The sequence below is a fragment of the Oryctolagus cuniculus genome, chromosome 1 (assembly GCF_964237555.1).
Source record: "Oryctolagus cuniculus chromosome 1, mOryCun1.1, whole genome shotgun sequence".
In the NCBI taxonomy this organism is placed as follows: Eukaryota; Metazoa; Chordata; class Mammalia; order Lagomorpha; family Leporidae; genus Oryctolagus; species Oryctolagus cuniculus.
Genome location: NC_091432.1, coordinates 66,086,020 through 66,105,755, shown reverse-complemented (window position 1 = coordinate 66,105,755; position 19,736 = coordinate 66,086,020). Strand labels below are relative to the sequence as shown.

General features: G+C 46.2%; 1 protein-coding gene across 6 annotated transcripts in view; it reads left to right on the top strand.

Annotated features, from left to right (window-relative positions):
• XRRA1 (X-ray radiation resistance associated 1) overlaps nucleotides 1–19,736 on the top strand; it is a 92,879-nt gene that overhangs the window by 21,073 nt on the left and 52,070 nt on the right. For 3 of the 6 annotated variants that reach the window (XM_008263961.4, XM_008263972.4, XM_008263957.4), the window contains 6 exons: nucleotides 184–281; nucleotides 5,953–6,134; nucleotides 9,697–9,768; nucleotides 11,065–11,137; nucleotides 14,104–14,201; nucleotides 18,995–19,128. In XM_008263961.4, the coding sequence (XP_008262183.3) occupies nucleotides 188–281; nucleotides 5,953–6,134; nucleotides 9,697–9,768; nucleotides 11,065–11,137; nucleotides 14,104–14,201; nucleotides 18,995–19,128 (653 nt within the window). In that variant the 5' untranslated portion in view covers nucleotides 184–187. The remainder of the gene's footprint in view (nucleotides 1–183; nucleotides 282–5,952; nucleotides 6,135–9,696; nucleotides 9,769–11,064; nucleotides 11,138–14,103; nucleotides 14,202–18,994; nucleotides 19,129–19,736) is intronic. The other 3 variants (XM_070075380.1, XM_008263965.4, XM_051851026.2) reach the window with 3 other exon arrangements.

Here is a 19,736-nt window from a genome sequence, read left to right as displayed (position 1 = left end):
TTGAACTGGAAAGCCCAGGGCCCTACCTGCCTCCTCATGTAAGTGACCAGCCCATTTATGAAGCAGAGCAGGGGTCCCTCGGGCCTCAGAGGTGGGTATGTGCAGGGCGTGGTGGTTCTGGTGGGCTCCCAAGTTCGCTGTACCTTCTCACGCTTCTCCCTGCTTTCCTTGCCTGGCTCCCAGGAAGATGGCCTACTTGGGAAGCTACAAGCTGGATGATGGGAAACCTTACCTGAACAACTGCTTTCCAGCCAAAAATCTGCTTCGGACACCGGAGAAAGGTCAGGTGACAAAATTTTCAGATTGAGACTTTTCCCTCACACCGGGCCCCTGCATTAGACCATTTCTCCTATCCTTTCACTACCATTCCTTGCCCCTGGCAATCCTGTCCCCTTCATTCTGTTGTCTCTAAAGTGCCCGGTTAACCATAGTGCCCCCTGCTATTCAGTGACTGCTCAGTGCTAACTCCTTTTCCTGACATTTATTCATTCAGTGTCTAAACTGCCCTGACCTTCTGCTATAACCACATCCCTTTATTTATGCTCTGTCCCACAGTGCTGTCTTTTCCTGCAGCTTTTTTAGTTGCCCTGACTATCCAAGCCCTCTCTCAAGGTAGCCAAACTCTTCCTATCACACAATGCCCGCTCTTCTCCTGCTTCTAACAAGTCCTCAGTGCCTGTCCTCACTTAAAAACTGTCCTCCTGTATATTTCTTATTTGATAAGCAATCGCATTCTGCGCAGGTCCTAAATAAAATGTCATTAACCGGACTCTCCTATTTAAGAGTGTATCTAGTTAAAATCTCCCCCAGAGTCGAGATTCCCCATCCTTCTGAGCAGAGCTCTATTGATGCAGCCTTGTCTGGAAGTATGGGTCCTCTGGATTGGATTTATTGCTTTGAAAGGGTAGGGCAGGGAGAAGTATGCTTGTCTACTCCAGATGTTGGGACTTGTTGGTCACTTAGTACATAGAATATTTTTTTTTTTGACAGGCAGAGTTAGTGAGAGTGAGAGAGAGAGAAAGGTCTTCCTTCTGTTGGTTCACCCCCCAATGGCCACTACGGCCGGCGTGCTGCACCGATCCGAAGCCAGAAGCCAGGTGCTTCCTCCTGGTCTCCCATGGGGTGCAGGGCCCAAGCACTTGGGCCATCCTCCATTGTACTCCTGGGCCACAGCAGAGAGCTGGACTGGAAGAGGAGCAACCGGGACAGAATCCGGCGCCCCAACCGGGACTAGAACCCAGGGTACTGGCGCCGCAGGTGGAGGATTAGCCTAGTGAGCGGCGGTGCTGGCCTGTACATAGAATATTGAAAGAACCTTTTCCAGTCTGTCTTCCCCACCCCCCTAAAATGATTCATTTTTCACATAGCAACCTTCCCTTGCCACCTCTTGTTTAAAACCTTCCAATAAGGCTGGTGCCGCGGCTCACTTGGCTAATCCTCCACCTGTGGTGCTGGCACCCCAGGTTCTAGTCCCGGTTGGGGTTCCGGATTCTGTCCCGGTTTCTCCTCTTCCAGTCCAGCTCTGCTGTGGCCCGGGAAGGCAGTGGAGAATGGCCCAAGTGTCGGGGTCTCAAGCTCAATGCTAGCCCCTGACCAGCAGGGGCAGCGCAGGTACTCCCCAACAAGGCGAATGGGAAAGGTAAGGTCGACGGGTGATGAACACACCACAAGCACCTGTGAGTCCTGTCGAAGCAGGAACAGCTTTATTGAGGAAGTGTACAGGCTTATAAAGCTTACGAAGGACATGCGCAGTAGGGGAGCCAATCCGAGAAAAGGTCACGCAGGCACAGGTGGACCACGCACAGGGGCACCTTAAGCAAAGTATAGGGATCACGCACTGTCCACTTGTCCAGAACTAAAGCAGACCTATCCCTGCTGGTGGTCTGATCTTACGTAGCTTAACCACAGCAGCCGCAGACACAAACATCCGCCAGGCACCATATTGTAATGGAGATTTTAGGCAATGCCCAACAGCCCAAGTGCTTGGGCCCTGCACCCACATGGGAGACCAGGAGGAAGCACCTGGCTCCTGGCTTCGGATCAGCACAGCGCGCTGGCCTCAGCATGCCAGCCATAGCGGCCTTTTGCGGGGTGAACCAACGGAAGGAAGACCTTTCTCTCTGTCTCTCTCTCACTGTCTAACTCTGCCTGTCCAAAACAAAAACCAAAACAAAACAAAACAAAAAAACAAACAACCAAAAAAAAACCCCTTCCAGTGGGGCTTTCAGCATGAACTCACATTTCTCTCTCTCTTCCTCTCTCCCTCTTTCCCTCTCTCCCTCCTTCCCCCTGTCAAACACACACACAGATAGGTACAAAAACATGGTTGTACATGTCTGCCTGTGTTAGTATACTCTTGCATACATGTATTTCCCAGTCTGCTGAGCATGCCTGGTTTCTAAACACCATTCTTCATTGAAAGGAGAAAAAAACACCTGTCTGAGGGCTGGGGTAGGAAAGATAAACACTGGGCTTAGAACATCTCATGGTGCCAGAAAGTAAAGCAGTGCTGAGACAAATGATAGAGGCAAGTTAAAAGGACATAGGAGCCAACCTGAAGGAGCTCCCAGTGGCCAAAGCTGGGACAATCTGAGCAATGAGCTACATGATAGTGGAATTGGGCTATAAACCACAGAATAAATCGATAGTCCATATTGACATAAAAATATTTAAATCCGTAAGTGGTGGAAAAAGGAAGAGCTTATCTTATGGTAAAATTCCAGATATTCAATGTAGAAGGAATGAGGGAAATGAAGACTAATAATTCAAACAACACAACAATTATTTTGCAGGTAAGAATCATCTGTGGCTGTTGTATAAATCAGCATTCTTCAGAGAAGCAGAACTAGTAGCAAATAGGTAAATAGAATGATAGACTGCATTTTCAGGGAATTGACTAATGTATTTGTGGGGATTGGCAAGTCTGAAATTTTTAGATCAGACCAGCAGGCTGAAAATTCTTGAGAGGGAACCCAGAATTTGAGGCAAGAACTGAGAATCTCAAGGCAAGGTTTCATCTGTCTCCAGAAAACCTCAGTTTTTGTTCCCGTTACCGAACCTGAAATTGGGTACTCATTGCAAGAGAAGCCAGTGACTCAGGACAAGGATTTAGGGGAAAGAAAGGAAGAAGGTTTATTTAGGGTACTAACAAGCTGGAAGGTGTCAGACCAGCACCTTAACATCCCCCCTCTACATCCAAGGGAAGAGGGCCAGGGAAATACACAGTTAGTTACATAACCACAGTCATGCAGGAAGGATGTAGGGGTGGGGTTTCCCAGATGTGTCCTCACCACCTAGGTCCTTGTCTTGTTACCAGGTGGTTCTAGATCTCTGCAACCATTGCTTCGGTGCCCAGGCTTCAAGGAAATATAAACAGAACTATCAAAGAGTTGGCTGGGGATACCAGGTTCGATCTAGGTCACTCAGGGCTTCTAATCCTCAAAAACACTGTATTGTTCATCTCTGTTGTTCTCCTAAGGTCTTTCAGCTGAGTGAGGACCACCCACATCCTCAAGGGTAGTCTCTTTTCCTTAACATCAATTATTTTATATATTGATTGTTACAGAATACTATCCCAGTAGGGAAACTAGGCGGACGCCACCTTAACCCAGTGACCATAATGGATTTCACCAGTATTAAGGCCTATTGATATCCCTGACCCCTTGGATAAAGCACCAAGAAAGGCACAGCATCAGTTTTAATTTAGGGGACATTTTATGAACTAATTGACCTTTGCTCTTCACAGTTGTCAAGGTCATGCAAGAAAAAGAGTGAGAAACCATCAGAGACTCAGAGAGACGCAGCAGACATACCAACCGTAAATGCAGTGTGAGATCCTGGGTTGAGTCCTGGAATAGCAGGAGGCCATTAATGAGAAAGCTGGCAAAATTCAAAGAAGGGCTGTAGATTAGCAACTGATAGACCAGTGTTAATTTCCTGGTTTCAGTAATTGTATTATGGTTAGGAAAACTGGGCAAAGACCATATGAGAACTCTGTTCTATTTTTGCAACTTTTCTGAAAGCCTGAAATTATCTCCAAATGAAAAAAATCACCTTCCTGTGGTCCCCTTTCTGCTAAAAGCCTGCCCCATCAAACCCAGAACCCTTACTCTGGTCCTCAGGACCTTTTATGTTATGACTCTGCTGACCTCTCCAGCACCATCTCTTCTTCCTCATGTTAATCTCTGGAACTTCCTTCCTGGCTTTGTTGGGGGTTTGGTACCAACTGATGCTGGGGCCTTCAGGAATCAGGGATATGAGGTAAGATAAAGGAGATCCTAAGTCCTTGGAACAGGCTTAGAAAATAGGGTACTTGGAGTGTCAGGCCCAGAGCAGAAACAAGAAATAGCTCATGTGAGATGCACGGCAGGAATTGCAGAGGCAGAATTGGTGGCAGTGGTTGAGCAAGCTGTGGCCAGCTCCTGAGATAGGGGTAGTGGGCTATGGCAGAAGACACCAGTGGATAGAGACACCAAGTTGGTTCCCAGAGCCGTGCTGTTCTTCTGTGTGGTCCTGATCTTTTATACCTCTGGGTATTTCTTTCGCTCTTCCCTCTGCCTGTGGTACTTAATTTTTAAATCTTACCTAATGAATTCCTTTCAGCATAGTAGATCCATTCATGTCCTAGGCTGGTTGCTCCCGTCTCTAGGTTTCCATGGCACTCTTTACATCACTGAGATCCTTTAGATCACAGCTTCTGTCTTATATGTTTCTGTAACCCCACTTCCAGCACAAAGTAGATGCTTAAAAGGTCTGATTGTGGGGGCCGGGGCTGGGGCTGTCTATTCATTCAGCAATAGTTGCAATGTGGTAAGCTGTACGCAGAGCTTGGTAATACTGAGATGAATTAATCATAGTCCCTGCTCTTATGGAATTTCCACTCTAGAGAAGAAGATAAACAATACATAAGTGAATTAATAAAACAAATACAGATTTCAATAAATGATATAGTATATAAACTGTAGATACAAGAAGAAACAGATTCTAGAATGTTGTCATTTTTGTTAGATGGGCTTACTGGTAAACATCATAGTCTTTTTGCATTTTCTGATTATTTTTATAGTGAACATGCATGATTGGTTTTTAAATTCTGAGTGTCCTATTTTTTTTGTTATTCTGAGTTCCTAAAATAACCTTTCCCCTTTAATGGCAGAGGTTGTGAAGGTGGAGCCCGTTGAGTTGAGGTCATGCATTGGGCTTTACCCAAGAGTTGACCAGTAGGGGAGCAACCAGCTGATACAGGAAAGAGTGATTAGCTGGGGCCAGCACTATGGAGCAGTGGCTTACAGCCCCGGCCTGCAGCACTGGCATCCCAAATGGATGTTCGAGTCCCAGCTGCTCCATTTCTGATCTAGCTCCCTGCTAATGTGCCTGGGAAAACAATGGAAGATGGCCCAGGTTGCTGGGCCCCTGCAACCATGTGGGAGACCCAGAAGAAGCTCCTGGCTCCTGGCTTCACATTGGCTCAGCTCCAGCATTGCAGCCATTTGGGGAGTGAACCAGTGGGATAGAAAACCTCCCTCCCTCTCTCTCTCTTTCTCTGTCTCTTTCAAATAAATAAAGTAAATCTTAAAAAAAAAAAAAGTGAATACTTAATCTTTAAAAACAAAAGTGATCAGCTCTGTTGCTCCTGTTCACAGAACAGGAAATACTTGATCTGGGGTTCTGAGGGAACAGCAGTTTGGAAATTAAACTGTGAAGGAAGGAGGAAATGGGCAAGTCCTTCCACCTCTTTTGACCTGAGACTTTTCATCTGCAAAGCAGGGAGAGCAAGATGCCCTTTACTGGCTGGGGGGCCAGTTTGTGTAGCTCTCTTCCTCTTCCAGTAGGAATGGAGTGTCTGGTGCATGTTAGGTAACGAGGAGCTATTTTAGGTTTGAGTATTTTAGATCAGTATTCTGCTGTAGCTTTTCAGGACTTTGCCCCTTCTCACTATTTTGATTTTCCCAACAGGCCGAGGACACTGGTTAGTGGCTCGGAAAGGTAACCTCAAGAAGCCTAAGGGTGTGGTTGAAGCACCTGCTGGCGGTCAGGAAAGCCAGAAGAAGATTTCTCTTGAGGTCAGGGGGAATAAAGAGTCTCAGCAGGAAAGCCAGTTGGACATTTCTGGACACATCCTGGACCGAGCTTTTCTGGTGAGAATAAATGCATACTGGAGTAGCTGGCAGCATTGGCTGGGGGGTAGGGAGGGACAAGGGCATGCCCTGTTTTGCTCTTGTCCTGTGTGGGAAAAGGATTTGCTCTGCTGTGGCACAACTACACCCAAGTCACTGCAAACTATTAGAGTGATATTGGCAATGTAAGCACAGCCAGGGTGCTAAGGGGACTCCAAACTCTGCTTGCATGTAAAGCTTTCTTTATATCCACCTTGTGAGATAAGTATAGTGTTGTCCTCCCTATTATAGCCTTACCATGGTCAGGTGGGAAAACTGAGGCCCCAAGAAGTCATTTGCCTTGGCTAAGGTCCCACGGCTAGTAAATTACTGGGTCAGATGAGTCTACTGATTCTCCAGTCTACTGATTCCAAATCCTGTACCTTTATATTACACTGGGTAAAAGCTCTTAATTGAGTTGGAGAGGCAAAGGGAGAGGTCCGGAGGAATAGTCCACTGAAGATCCCATTCCAGGACCTAATAGGATGGAGAAATTCCTGCTCTGCTCTACTCAGGAGCCAGTTCTCTAGTATCAGGTGCAACTGGGGAGGTCCTGCTCTCCATGGTGTTTGTCCTTTGTCCAGCCGAAAGCCAGATAAGCAGACCAGATAGTACCCAGTGCCTGCAGCAGGCTTTACGAAAAAGACGGGGATAGCTGTGTTGGAAATAAGCCAGGTAATTTATTTTGTTAAAGATTTATTTGTTTATTTAAAAGGCAGAATAACAGAAAGAGAGAGATACAAGAGAGATCTTCCATTTGCTTGTTTAATCTCTAAATGAGTGCAATGGCCAGGGCGTTTCCAGCTTGAAGCCAGGAGGTTGGAGTTCTATCTGGCTGGCAGGGGCCAATTACTAGGACCATTCTCCACTGCCTTCCCTAGGCACATTACCAGGGAGCTGGGTCAGAAGTGGAGCAGCTGGGTCTTGAATCCATGCTCTGGTATGGGATGCTGGCATTGCAGGCAGCAGTTTAGCTCACTGCACCACAATGCTGGCCCCATAGCCAGGTCATTTTGTATCTCCTGTATTCTGAAAGACCTATTTTGTAAATCAATTTATTTTTATTTTTATTTTTATTTTTTGACAGGCAGAGTGGATAGTGAGAGAGACAGGTCTTCCTTTACCATTGGTTCACCCTCCAATGGCCACTGCGGCCGGCGCACCGTGCTGATTCGAAGCCAGGAGCCAGGTGCTTCTCCTGGTCTCCCATGCGGGTGCAGGGCCCAAGGATTTGGGCCATCCTCCACTGCACTCCTGGGCCACAGCAGAGAGCTGGACTGGAAGAGGGGCAACTGGACAGAATCCGGCGCCCCGACCGGGACTAGAACCCGGTGTGCCAGCGCTGCAGGCGGAGGATTAGCCTAGTGAGCCGTGACGCCGGCCCTTGTAAATCAATGTTAACATTTAGTCTGTTTTTCACTGCTTCCCGGGTTCTGTTGTGGTTCCCCTGATAATGTGTGCATTGGTCAGATGTTGTTGGTTTGCTCTCACTGCAAGTGGACATTATCAGATTTTTCTAGTCTGGTGGAGTGTGTTTCAGTGTCATGCCTACTCACTGGGGATGAGGATAGAAACCACAATCCTACAGAGAAGCAGAAACAGTCTCCTTGTGATCTCTTTCCCACTGCTTTCAAACATGTATGCATTCCCACATTTGACAGATACGGTTTGTTATTCAGGTTGCCACTTTGGGTGGCAGAAATAAGGGCATATCCACTCTGCCTGGTCAATAGTTCACTCGAATGTTTCCCTCGCATCTCATATTTAACTGCTCCACAAATCTGCCACTCCAAGTCCGCAAACATACTTCTTTTCTATCATTTACTGTATACCATCTCTGTGGTGTCACTACTCTCTACCCAGCTCCCCCCCCCTCCCCCCCAAGCCAGGGACTTGATGTTATCTTGATATTTGTCTCTTCCACACTGTCTGCACCAACCATCCCTTTGCAAGTCCTGGCACTGTTATTAAATAGTTGTCAAATCCGTCTTCTTTTCAGCTCTATGCCACCATGTTCTTCTGGGCCACTTAATCTCTAATTGGACTAATTCAGTGACTTCAAACCAGTTTGAACAAATCAGTATGCTTTTAATCAAATGAATAGAATCCAGAGTCCTTGTTTAGGGTAGGTTAATTGGCTGATTTAATGGCATCTTCCAAGGCCCGTGCTCCTTTTGTCTTCCTGCTCAGTCATCTACAGCATGTTGACTTGTCGTCTTGGGCTGATTGCCTTCATGATCCTGAGATTCTCGTAGCGATTCTGGTCATCACAGATAGAGGACAACACCCGTAGAGAAGGGATTGTCACTGGCTTATGTCTATTTTTAAAAGTGAGAAAAGCTTCCACAAACTGGGCACTCACATTCCCCAGCAGCCAGTGTCTCAAACTATATCAGATGCCCAGTCACTGGGTAAGGGAACACAACCTCTACAGTTGGCTTAGACAAATCAAGACCTATCCCTTGGACCCGGGGCTTAACATATCTACTCAGAGAAATGTCAATAACATTGGTGTTCTTTAATAGAAGAAAGTAGAGAAGTGGTTATTGGGAAGGTAATTAACAACATCTCCATTCTATCTATGTCAGACATAGAGATTTTCATAAAAATATTATCAGCCCCTACCAAGAAAGCCTCTGACAGCTTTCTGTTGATTGTAGTATAAAATCCTTATTCCTTTGCAGAGCCAGCATGGACCTATGAGATCTAACGCCTGCCTGTCTCTTCTTGCCTTGCTTTCTATCCTCTCAAGAGCACCTTGCCTTTTTCCTGCCTTGGTAGTCTTCTCAGGCCCTCTGTCCACTCTCCAGAGTTCAACTCTATTCAGTGCTTAAGTTTCCACTGAAGTATTATGTCCTCATTTCCAGACTGATGTTTGGACCTCCTGTCATTGTCTCCAAATTTTCAATTTCTCCTTTGAAATATTTATCATGTTTATAAATGCTTGCTACTTGACTTTCCATGAGATTGTAAGCTCTCTGAAAGCATGTAGTGTTTGTACTTTTTCTTTGTTGTCTTTTCAAAGTCTAGTTCAGTACCTAAATATAATAGGTACTATAAATAAATGATTAACAAAAAAGGAACAAGGTTTGATTAAATGTAGCTAGAAGCTGCAAAGCTGAGATTTGCTTCTAACTCTTTAGTTATATGAGGTGACATATGGAGGTCGAAAGAGCCTACAGCTTAGTGATTATATATTTGGATTCAGATTGTAGATTTGTCCATTACTAGCTGTGTGACCTTAGGCAAGGCACTTTACCTTTCTTAACCTTGTTTTTTCTCATTACAACAGGGGAGATAATCCTACTTACATCAAAGAGTTTAGCTAGGATTAGAAGAGAGTGTTTTAATGTGTTTAGCACAGTACATGGTGCAGTAGTGCTCAGTGAGTATATGGTGAGTGAATGGCTGAGTGATAAATGAGTGAACAAGCAAACGTGATGTCAGGGGTACAAGATCGCCCATGTAAGGGAACTGAACAAAAATAGCTTAACTGATGAAACGTTGGTGGGCCTTGAGAGCTGACCCCTGCACTGTGTTCCAGCTGAAGTATCACTGTGTGAGGAAGCCATCAGACCTGTTCAGCGTTAATGTGAGCGGCCTGAAGCTCAACCAGGTGAGACCAGCCGGCGGCAGACTGCAGTCAGGGAGCCAGACCTGTGGGGCACCTCCCGAGTCCCTGGGAACTGGAATTCTGGTCACCTGGCTGGGGCCTGGGAATAGGGGTGGGGGTTGGGGCAGGGGGCCAGACAAGGACCCACTGGGTAGAAACAAAATTCAATCATAAACTTTTGGCTGGTGCCATGGCTCAGTAGGCTAATCCTCCTCCTGCGGCACTGGCACCCCAGGTTCTAGTCCCGGTTGGGGCACTGAATTCTGTCCCAGTTGCTCCTCTTCCAGTCTAGCTCTCTGCTGTGGCCCGGGAGTGCAGTGGAGGATGGCCCAAGTACTTGGGCCCTGCACCCCATGGGAGACCAGGAGAAGCACCTGGCTCCTGGCTTTGGATTGGCGCAGCGTGCCAGCCTTAGCGGCCATTGAGGGGTAAACCAACGGAAAAAGACCTTTCTCTCTCTCTCTCTCTCACTGTCCACTCTGCCTGTCAAAAAAATTAAAATTAAATTAAAAATTAAAAAAAAACTTTTGCCATAAAGTTGGTGTTTCCATCTTCTAATTCGAGATGAATAAAAGGAAATCACCTTATGAAACTGGTTTTGAATTTGTTGGACCATAATTCATTTTGTGCCACCAAGTTCCCATCACAAAAACCTTCAAGAGTCATTTCTGTTAGGTTTCAGTGCCAAGAGTGGTACCCATTCTCCCAAGAAGCTGGTGTGCCCTTAACTCAGAGACACTCTTGTCATGAGTCATGTTTCTTTCTTTGCCTTGACTTATAGGCAGCTCAGAGCCAGAATTATAGCCTACCATTAGCTAACATATATGTAGAATATTTTATAGTAAGAGAGATTGCTTTTCTAAACCAGTCCTGTGGAGTAGGAGTTCTGAACCACAGAACTGCCAGATGAGTGGTGGAGCAGACAGCTTCCCAACAGGGTTGTGCCTCACTTCATTTAGCACGCAGCATTCTCCGAACTGAGTTTCTTGAGGACAAGTCTCGATCTTGAGGCTGAGAGGCTCTGTGTTCTGGGCCAGCCCACCAGTCCCCAGAGATGTTGGCGAGACAAAGTCGAAGGTTTCAGGGGTCTCTGTCAGTGCTACTTGTGAGGATTACAATCTGGTGGACCAAAGCACTGCCCTGCCTTAGGCACTCTTCTTCCTTCACTTACCCACCCACCCACCCACGGCCCCTCAAACATTACTGGGGCCCTGCATGGCTCTGTGCTGTTCACTGGAGCTTCAGCAAAGCTGCCAGGCAGGGAACTAATGTTGTGTTTTTTCAAATGCCGCCTCACAGGCTAAGGAAAAGGACTTCAAGAATTTTCATTCTGTGATTTATATCAATGCCTCAGAAAACACGCTGCCTCTAGGTAAGCACTTGCTTCTTGAAAACTGTCTTCCGCCTGTGGCTGGCACAGCCACTCATTTTGTTGGGATTTCTCCGTTCATCCATCCGTGACTGGCCACACATCTCTGTTATGGAATGCAAGAGGCTGGATGCCGGAGAGGGTAGATCTCCATGTCAGCCTAGCGCTTGCCCTACCTGCTTAGAGCATTTCTCTGAGCTGCTACTTCTCTGTCTGTAAATGGGGATAATTCCTTCCCTTGCAGGGAGCAAGATCTGCATAAACTTTTTAAGCGTGGAAGTGCTCCTGCAGGAGCAGAAAGCTGCTGCAGTTTTCATGGCAGATCCACAGCGACCCCTGCTGGGTGTCAGGACTGTTTGAATTGCCAGGGTTTTAGAAATGAGTGTGTAGTCCCTGCTCTCGTCCACTCATAGTTTGGTGGGAGAGTTGGGCTCAGACAAAGCGGTAACAACGGTGCTAGAAGGAACCAGGAAATGCTAGGCAAGCGAGTTAGTACTTCACCGCAGGCCAGAGGGTCGGAGGAAGTTCTCAGGAGAGGAACACCTAAGTGGAGGCCACAGGAGGAGTAGGAGTGACTCAGAAGTTTGAGGCCAATGGAGTAGGTGCAGAGTGGCAGTGCCATTGTGTTTTTGTGTGTTTGCAAAGGATGCACGTGGGAGAGAGTTGAGACTAGAGGTGTTGGTGGGGTCTAAGTCATCAAGGAATTCGAGTGACCTGGACCTAAACCTGCCGAGGGCCTTGGAAGGCTTTTAAATAGAAAAGCTCACTGGCAGCTGTGAGGAGGGTAGAGTATAAGAGAAGAAGAAGAAGAAGATCCGGGCCAGGAAACCTGGGAGATTGTTTCTGTTTTCCAGGGGAGGGGAGATGAGACCTTAACCCCAGGCTGTGACAGGAGAGGTGAGGGGATAGAGAGGGAGACAGGGAGGGAGACAGGGAGACAGACAGGAAAGGCGGAAGGAAGAAGGGAGGGAGGGCCTGAAGAGGTGCAGATCACAGGACTTGGTGCCTGGTGGGGATGAGGGGAGAGGAAGGAATCTAGGACGTTGTCACTGAGACAGAGCGCACTGGGGGGAGGCAGGTTGTGGGTGGGCTGGGGGAATAGGATGGGTTCAGTTTTATTGCATTGAGTTTGAGGCTGTTTTTAAGGAAGTGTTTTTAAAGAAGTGCACTTGAGGGGGCAGTGTGGTCTGTCAGGGGCCAAGGCTTGAACTATGAAAGCCAGCTGGCATATGAAGAGACATTCAACCTCACAAATAATTAAAACAGCATCAAGACACTATTTTCTGCCTGTCTTGTGTTGCCAAGGCTGAAAGGACTGATGATAGCCAGCATTGGTATGGAAATAGATTCTCTTGTATTCAACTGGTGGGAGTATAATACAGTGGTGTGACATCTTGGAGGTGATTTGGCAATGTTTCCTAAAATTTAGGATAGCCTTTAATCTGGTAGTTCCTCTTCCAGGATTTTGTTCTGTAGAAACACACTTGTGCAAGGATGTTCATTGGAAGCATCCTGAAATACACACCAAGCAGGCTTTCTGTTGGACTCTACCGAACATTCACACTCCCAGATCATCAGTGTTCCTGCTTGACACCAGGTTCACTCAGAAGGCACTAGTGTGCCAGGAGCGGCACAGCATCAAGAGTTCCTCTTTAGTGGAGTCCTCCCAGCTGTCCAGGCAGCAGCCCACATGGCCCTTCATGAGCCACTCTGTGTTCCCCCAGGTGTCACCTCAGTGGGGAGACAATGAGATGTTTGTTGATTGGATGCAAGAACCCCTGCTGGCCTAGAGACCTCATTCCCCACAGAAGCCAGTATCCTTTGTGCCACTCCATAGGGATAGCTCCTGGAGTTCCTGGAAGGGACATGTCCAGTTGCAGGAGTCACTGTGTGCAGAGAAGCAGTTCCGTCAGGTGTTTGTTGACCAATCTGGGGTCATTTGTACCACAAGCAATATGGACTGGGAACACACTTACTCTGCTCTTTGTTCAGGGTACCGGAGAACAGAGCTAGAAAGTTAACCCAGGTTTCATTTCTCATGCCAAAGGCGAAGCTCTCTTACCTTTTATCTACATAGCCTGAGGCCGTTAATAGGGAACAGGTTAAATGAACTAGGGAACATCTATATTATAGAACACAATTAGGAGATCTGTATGTTTTAACAGAATAATTTTAAGTCACTCCATTAACGGAAGAGCAAGTGGAGTACAATATGTGTAGCATGATTCTGTTTTTGAAAAAAGGTGTGTATTTCGGTATACACGTGAGAAAAAGCCCAGAGCATTCTATGATTAAACTTGTAATAATTATCTGGATTTTGGGATTAAAGGAAACTTTTATTTTTCTATGGTGCTTGATAATTTTTGTTGGGTATGATTAAATTTTATAAGTTTTTAAAATTTTTTTAAAGAGAGAGAGATCTTCCATCTGCTGGTTCACTCCCCAAATGGCTGCAAAGGCCAGGGTTGGGCCAGTCTGAAGCCAGGATCCAGGAGCCTCTTCCAGGTTTCCCACATGGGTGCAGGGTCCCAAGGACTTGGGCCATCTTCTACTGCTTTCCCAGGTGCATTAGTAGGGAACTGGGCTAGAAGTGGAGCAGCCAGGTCTCAAACATGCACCCATATGGGATGCCAGCACTGCAGATGGCAGCTTTCCCCACTATACCACCATGCCAGCCCTACAGATAGTTTTTAAATGGGCTTTGCAGTTGGGTAGACTTAGATTCCATTCTTAGCTCTTCTGCTTACCAGCAGTTCCACTCCTAACAAATCACTTGGCCTGGCTGACCTTCAACTTCCTCAGCTGTAGAATGGAAGTGATAGTAATCCCTACTTTTCAGACTCTTTTAGGATTTTGGAGGCTACATGTGTAAAGCACCTTAACAGCATCTGGTCTGACCCAGTGAAAATGCAGTAAATGGTTGTTACCGATATCTTTCTGCTGATTCTCGCTTTCTCTTCCCTATATAGAAGTATTTAATGCCTTTCCAGCTTTAAAGGAACTGGAGCTTGCCTTTAATGGCATCAAAACAGTCTATGTGAAATATGGAGACTTCAGGTTATTGGAAGTAAGTTGGAGGTAGGGAGTTTTTGGTGCCCACCTGTTCACCTCTAAAGAATGAGTATAGGTTCTCTACTGATTATAATTGCTGGGTGGGGGCTCTCTGGGACTTAACAGCTGGGTGCTTGCTTCATGACCGAACTCTGAAGAGGGCGGTGGTTATGGTGGCGACAGTCGGGATGAGGAAAAGGGTAGAGGTGGTGATGGTAATGGTGAGAGCAGTAATGGTAGCAGTGGCAACAAATAGATGATACTCATGGCTCTGGGGAATGAGCCCAGAAAATAAAGATCAGAGGTCCTGACCAAGGGAGTCCATGCAGAGAAGTGAGTGTAAACAGGGTATTAGAGGAAGGGGATCTTGAGGGGCAAGCTGGATGCATTAGGGGCTGCAGAGCATAAGAGGTTAAGAGCCAGGTGCAGATTAGACCAGCTGAACTAGCAGAGACATTATGAATTGATTCCAAATATTATCTTGGTTTGAGGAAGCTGGATTAAGCCTAGTGGGCTGGGGTAGAACAAAATTTTATTTGCATTCCTTTCTCCTAAATTGAATTTCTTATAGTTATGCATTTTCCCTATATGTCCTAATGCTTCAAGTTAATGACCTCTTTAACATCCATGAAAACGTGAGGGCCACTTTTCACAAAAGGACAAAGCTCTTATCACTACCTGGGAGTCACTCCACACTTTGAAAGTAGAGAACAGTGGTGGGACCAGGTATGGGGCTGGGCAGATGGCCAAGTTCATGGTCATTCACTAAATGATAGCCTCTTCCCTACACACTGGCCTGGTAGTAAAAGTGTTTCTGATTCAAACTTCAGCAAAATGTCTGCATGTCATGAGCCTTGGGGGTGACCCCAAAGAGTTAGAAACTTAAAATTATTTAATTTGTGAATATACAGTCAGCCATTCTCCACAAAAACCTCACTTAACCTGATCTTGTCAGAAAGACAGAGACCTCCCACAAGAGTGAATGTTTCAAAGAGTTGATGGCCTTCAGGTGCCAAAGTTTTGAGAAGTTTTAACCACTTGGAATGGCCACCTTCCTCAGATAGATTGTCTGTCCTTGCATCCCCAAAGCATACTGTCCTGAGTATAGTGGCACCTTCTCTCCTTGGTTTCAGGTCATGCTGTGGGTAACAGTGGTCTGTGGTTTGGAACAGTAGTGGTCCTCACACTTGTCTAGGAATCAAAGCCAATGTAGTTGAAAGTCAAGTCAATTTACAACAACTCATGCAATTTTCTACTATGTTAAAAAAAAAAGACCATTTTGTGGTATATTTTACTAGACAGTGAGAAACAGGTGCTAGATGCACCCTCCTTGCCTCTGGGCTTAAGAGCTTCGTAAGCACTTCCCTCTGTTTGTTCTTTAACTTTTCCAAAGAGTACTCAGCTGCCGTGTGTTGTACGTTGCACGTGGCAACTTGTCTTCCTCTCTGGTACCATTTCAGATCCCTAGTTCAGCTGCCACCGGGCCATGGGGAGGGGTTGTGACCACAGGCTGTGATCCCACCTCTAAGAGTTGTAGGATCCCATAGTTGATCTTGATTGACTTTTTGGAGACCTTACTTTAAGTTGGATTGCATCTGATGACGATTCTTTATCCAACAAACCCAGGCCAAGTGAATTTATTTACATAAGAGAGCAGTCCAAAGTTACGAGGCAGAATATAAATGAGAAGAGGAAATCTCCTGTGGAATCATTTGTTTTTATCGCTCTATGATTTGCAAGGGTGCCCTAAGAAAAAAGATAAACCTGTCAAATATCCTGAATTTGCAGCTCACAGAAATGAATATTTGATGTGTAATAAAACTTGATGTGACTCAGCAGGTCCAGGAGCCAGGTTAGGCATCTTCTGCCCTTGTTTGCCAGAAAGGCTGCCTCGGGGAAAAGCCCAGAGAAGAATTCTTCAGGAGTCAATTTAGGAAAACTAAACATTGCCATGATTTGATTCTCTGCTCACTGATCTGACGAAGGTCCAGCTGGAGCCCTGCCCTGGCAGTCCAGAGAGTCTTGGTTCTGCCGGTGCTTTGCCATGCCCCTTTGGTCAAATAACTTTCCCCTCTGGAATTTGGTTTTCCTCTTCTGTGAAGTTGGAGAGAGTTCTGAACTTCTGTGGCCCATGATTCAAAGGCTGTTAATCCTATGGAAAGAAAATTTAGGTCTAACAAAATAGCAAAAACAACTAGAACAGTGCTTTCTCTAAGAGGCTGACAATAACTATTTCAACTTTGTGGTCCATATGGTCATAACCAGTCAGCTCTGCTATTGTATAAAGAAAGCAGCATAGAAAAGACAAATTTTACATTCCAATAAAACTTTATTTATAATGCTGAAATTTGAATTTCATGCAATTCCCACATAGAACACACAATTACTCTTTGAATTTTCTTCAACCATTTCAATGGTAAAAATCATTCTTGGCTCAGGGCCATGCACCATAGGCAGCAGGCTGGATTTGGTGCACAGACCACAGATTGTCAACTCCTGAGCTCAAACACTGAGGCAACAGCACAGAAGGGGTGGAGAGTGAGACACAATGAAGTGTTGGATGTATGGGCCTGGAGAGGAGGCAGGTTGGAGAGACCATGGAGCACCTTGGAACCATGTTAAGGAGTTAAAATCTTCTCTTATGAGTAGTAAGGGATCCACTGAAGGGTTGTAGCTGAGGAGTGGTAGCGTCAGAACTGAAGTTTAGGAAAACCACCTGGCTGCTGAAGAGAGACTGGATTGGAGGGAACAGTATGAGAGATGCTAAAGAGGCAGATAGAATCCATAGGTCTTAATGACCATTCAGATATGGGTATGAGGGAGAAACGTTTCCCTCGCATTTCCTACGCTTATCTGAGCTACCTTTCCAAGCCTTCCTCTTCTCGTCACATCAGCCACTTGTGTGAACCCTCAGACCTTGGCATTTGCTGCTGATGAACTCAGCACTCCTTTGATAGCTGGTGCCAAGCCTTCTCCTATGCCATAGGCTTCAGTCATAGCCCAACCATTTGCAGTTCTCACATCAAGCAAGGCTGTCTTCTACCTCCTGGCTTCATTAGCTTCCACTTGCTAACCTGAGTGTCTTTTTTTTTTTTTTTTTTTTAAGATTTATTCATTAATTTGAGAGGCAGTTACAGATAGAGGGAGAAGGAGAGAGAGAGGTTTTCCATCCACTGGTTTACTCCTCAAATGACCACAGTTGCCAGAGCTGCACCAATCTGAAGCCAGGAACTTCTTCTAGGTCTCCTACGTGGGTTCAGAGGCCCAAGCACTTGGGCCATTTTCCACTGCTTTCCCAGGACGTTAGCGGGGAACTGGATCAGAAGTGGGGCAGCCAGTATTCAAACCAGCACCCATATAGGATGCCAACATCGCAAGTGGAGACTTAACCTACTATACCATAGCGCTGACCCCTGTGTTTTTGTTCTTTAAAATTTGGTAAATATCTATTCATCTCTGAGGACAGATTCAGTGTCACCTGCCCTATGAAGCATGTCCTGATCCCTGGTTGACCTTGTCATCCCTTCCTTTATGCCCCCACTGGTCTGTGTTCAAATATCTGTCCCAGCCTAATTGCCACTTAACAGTTATATCTACAAGGGGTCTTTAAACAGTTTATGGAAAATCAATATTATGAAAAAGCTATGCATGAATTTAAAATTTCTTTGTACCGGATGAACTTTAAATTCATTTTCCCACAAACTTTAAAATTCCCCTCATATATGTACCTAGGTTCCCAAGAAGGCTGGGAGCTCCCAAGGGCAGGGATGGGTACAAAATAAATCTTCAACATGGGGTTGATTAGTGAAGGCATCATGATGATGAGGAGGAGGAGGATGGTGGTGCCAACCAACATTAAGTAAGCAGTTACTGTGTACCAGACTTCAGGCTAAAAGAGTCACTTATTTCCACTTTATAGATAAGGAAAATCACACATCCAGAATTTTAGCCTAGGTTTGCAAAGCCCATCAATTCATTTTCACAACAGCGTTAGAGCGAGCCCACTCCTTCACTGGCAGTGACCTACAGGGTGTATATATCTGTCTCTATAATGCTGATGAGGCTGACGGAAGACCTTGCTCCTACACTGAGTAACTTACTGAGATTGACCCCGTTCAGTAGGCTTCACTGTGTGTATGTGTGTGTGTGGAGGGGCTACTGTGTGCCAGCAGCTTGCTAACCACATCTGAGTAGCAGTACCCTTATTCTTCAAACATGTATTCTGCTGTCAGATACCTGCAGACTTTGATAAGTACTCTGATATCTGTTTAGATTGAGCACTCAGAGTCAGGGGAGGAAGGGATTCCATCTGATTGGGGGATTAGGAAAGGTTTTATAAGGCTGTGGATTCAGGTACATGTAAGAAAGGCATTCCTCTTCGAGTGGAAAGCGACGCAAAGATCTGTAGGTGGGATGGTGCAAGGACTGGAGAGGAATTGGTTTGGCCAGCACCGCGGGATAAACAAAGGTTTGCGGTGGCAGTGAAGGCTAGAAGATAGGTTGGGGACTGACTCTCGTAGGCCTTGAATGTTAATCCCAGAGGTTTTTTTTTTTTTTTTTCCAGTGTACCTTTGTTTTTAATTGACACATAGTAATCCTACATATTGATGGGACCCAGTGTGACATTTCAGTACATGTATGCAGTGTTTACTGGTCAGATCAGGATAACTGGCATATCTGTCATCCTCCGGCTGGGTGGGGGCTAAGGCGCTCTGGGAGTTTAGGGGTAAAATAGCTAGTTCCCCCGTCGTGAGTGAACACCATTGTCACGTGTGATGCTTCTGTCGCCCTTCTGTCTTTGCTTGGCAGTTCTTGGACCTTTCCTTCAACAGCCTGACTGCAGAGGCCATCAGTGATCTGGGGATTCTGCCTCGCCTCCGGGTCCTGCTCCTCACAGGCAACGGCCTCACCTCCCTGCCACCTAATTTGGCCGTCGCAGAGCAGTAAGTTGTACATCGTGGAATCTGTCCTGGGTGTTGCCTTGGGAGCCTTTCCTGATTATAAGTATGCAAGAAAAAAAATAGCCCAGAGCAGCTTGGAAGTGCCTTAAAAATGGGCTGAGCGCTCGGAGAAGGCCACGTACTGAAGCTCTGGGGAGAGGCCTGGAGCAGGTGCCCCCTTTACTGGGTGCCATTGAGAGAGGCCCTGGTGTTTGGCCATCCACTTTCGCTGCTGCTGATTGGTCACTTGTAAATTGTAGATGTTGCTCTTGCCAGACAATTCCCTTCCAGGAGCCTTCGGTTCCAGCTCAGTACGTCTGTTTCCAGGTTGGTGAGTGAGCTTTGTGCCTTCCCCCTCAGTGCCTTTCTGAGGCCCTTCCTCCTGGCCAGGAGGTACTGTTCCTTCATCTCTCATCACAGCTATCCAAATTAGGGCTTACTGCATACCAGACCCAGCCCTCCACACTACCACTGTTAACTCATGTCAGCCTCAAAACAGCTCTAAGTGGTAGGTGTCCTCTTACTATGCCCATTTTGATTGTGAGGAAATGGAGGCACAAACAGGTTAAATAACTTTCCCAGAGTTACAAAGTTTGTCAATGGCAGAGCCA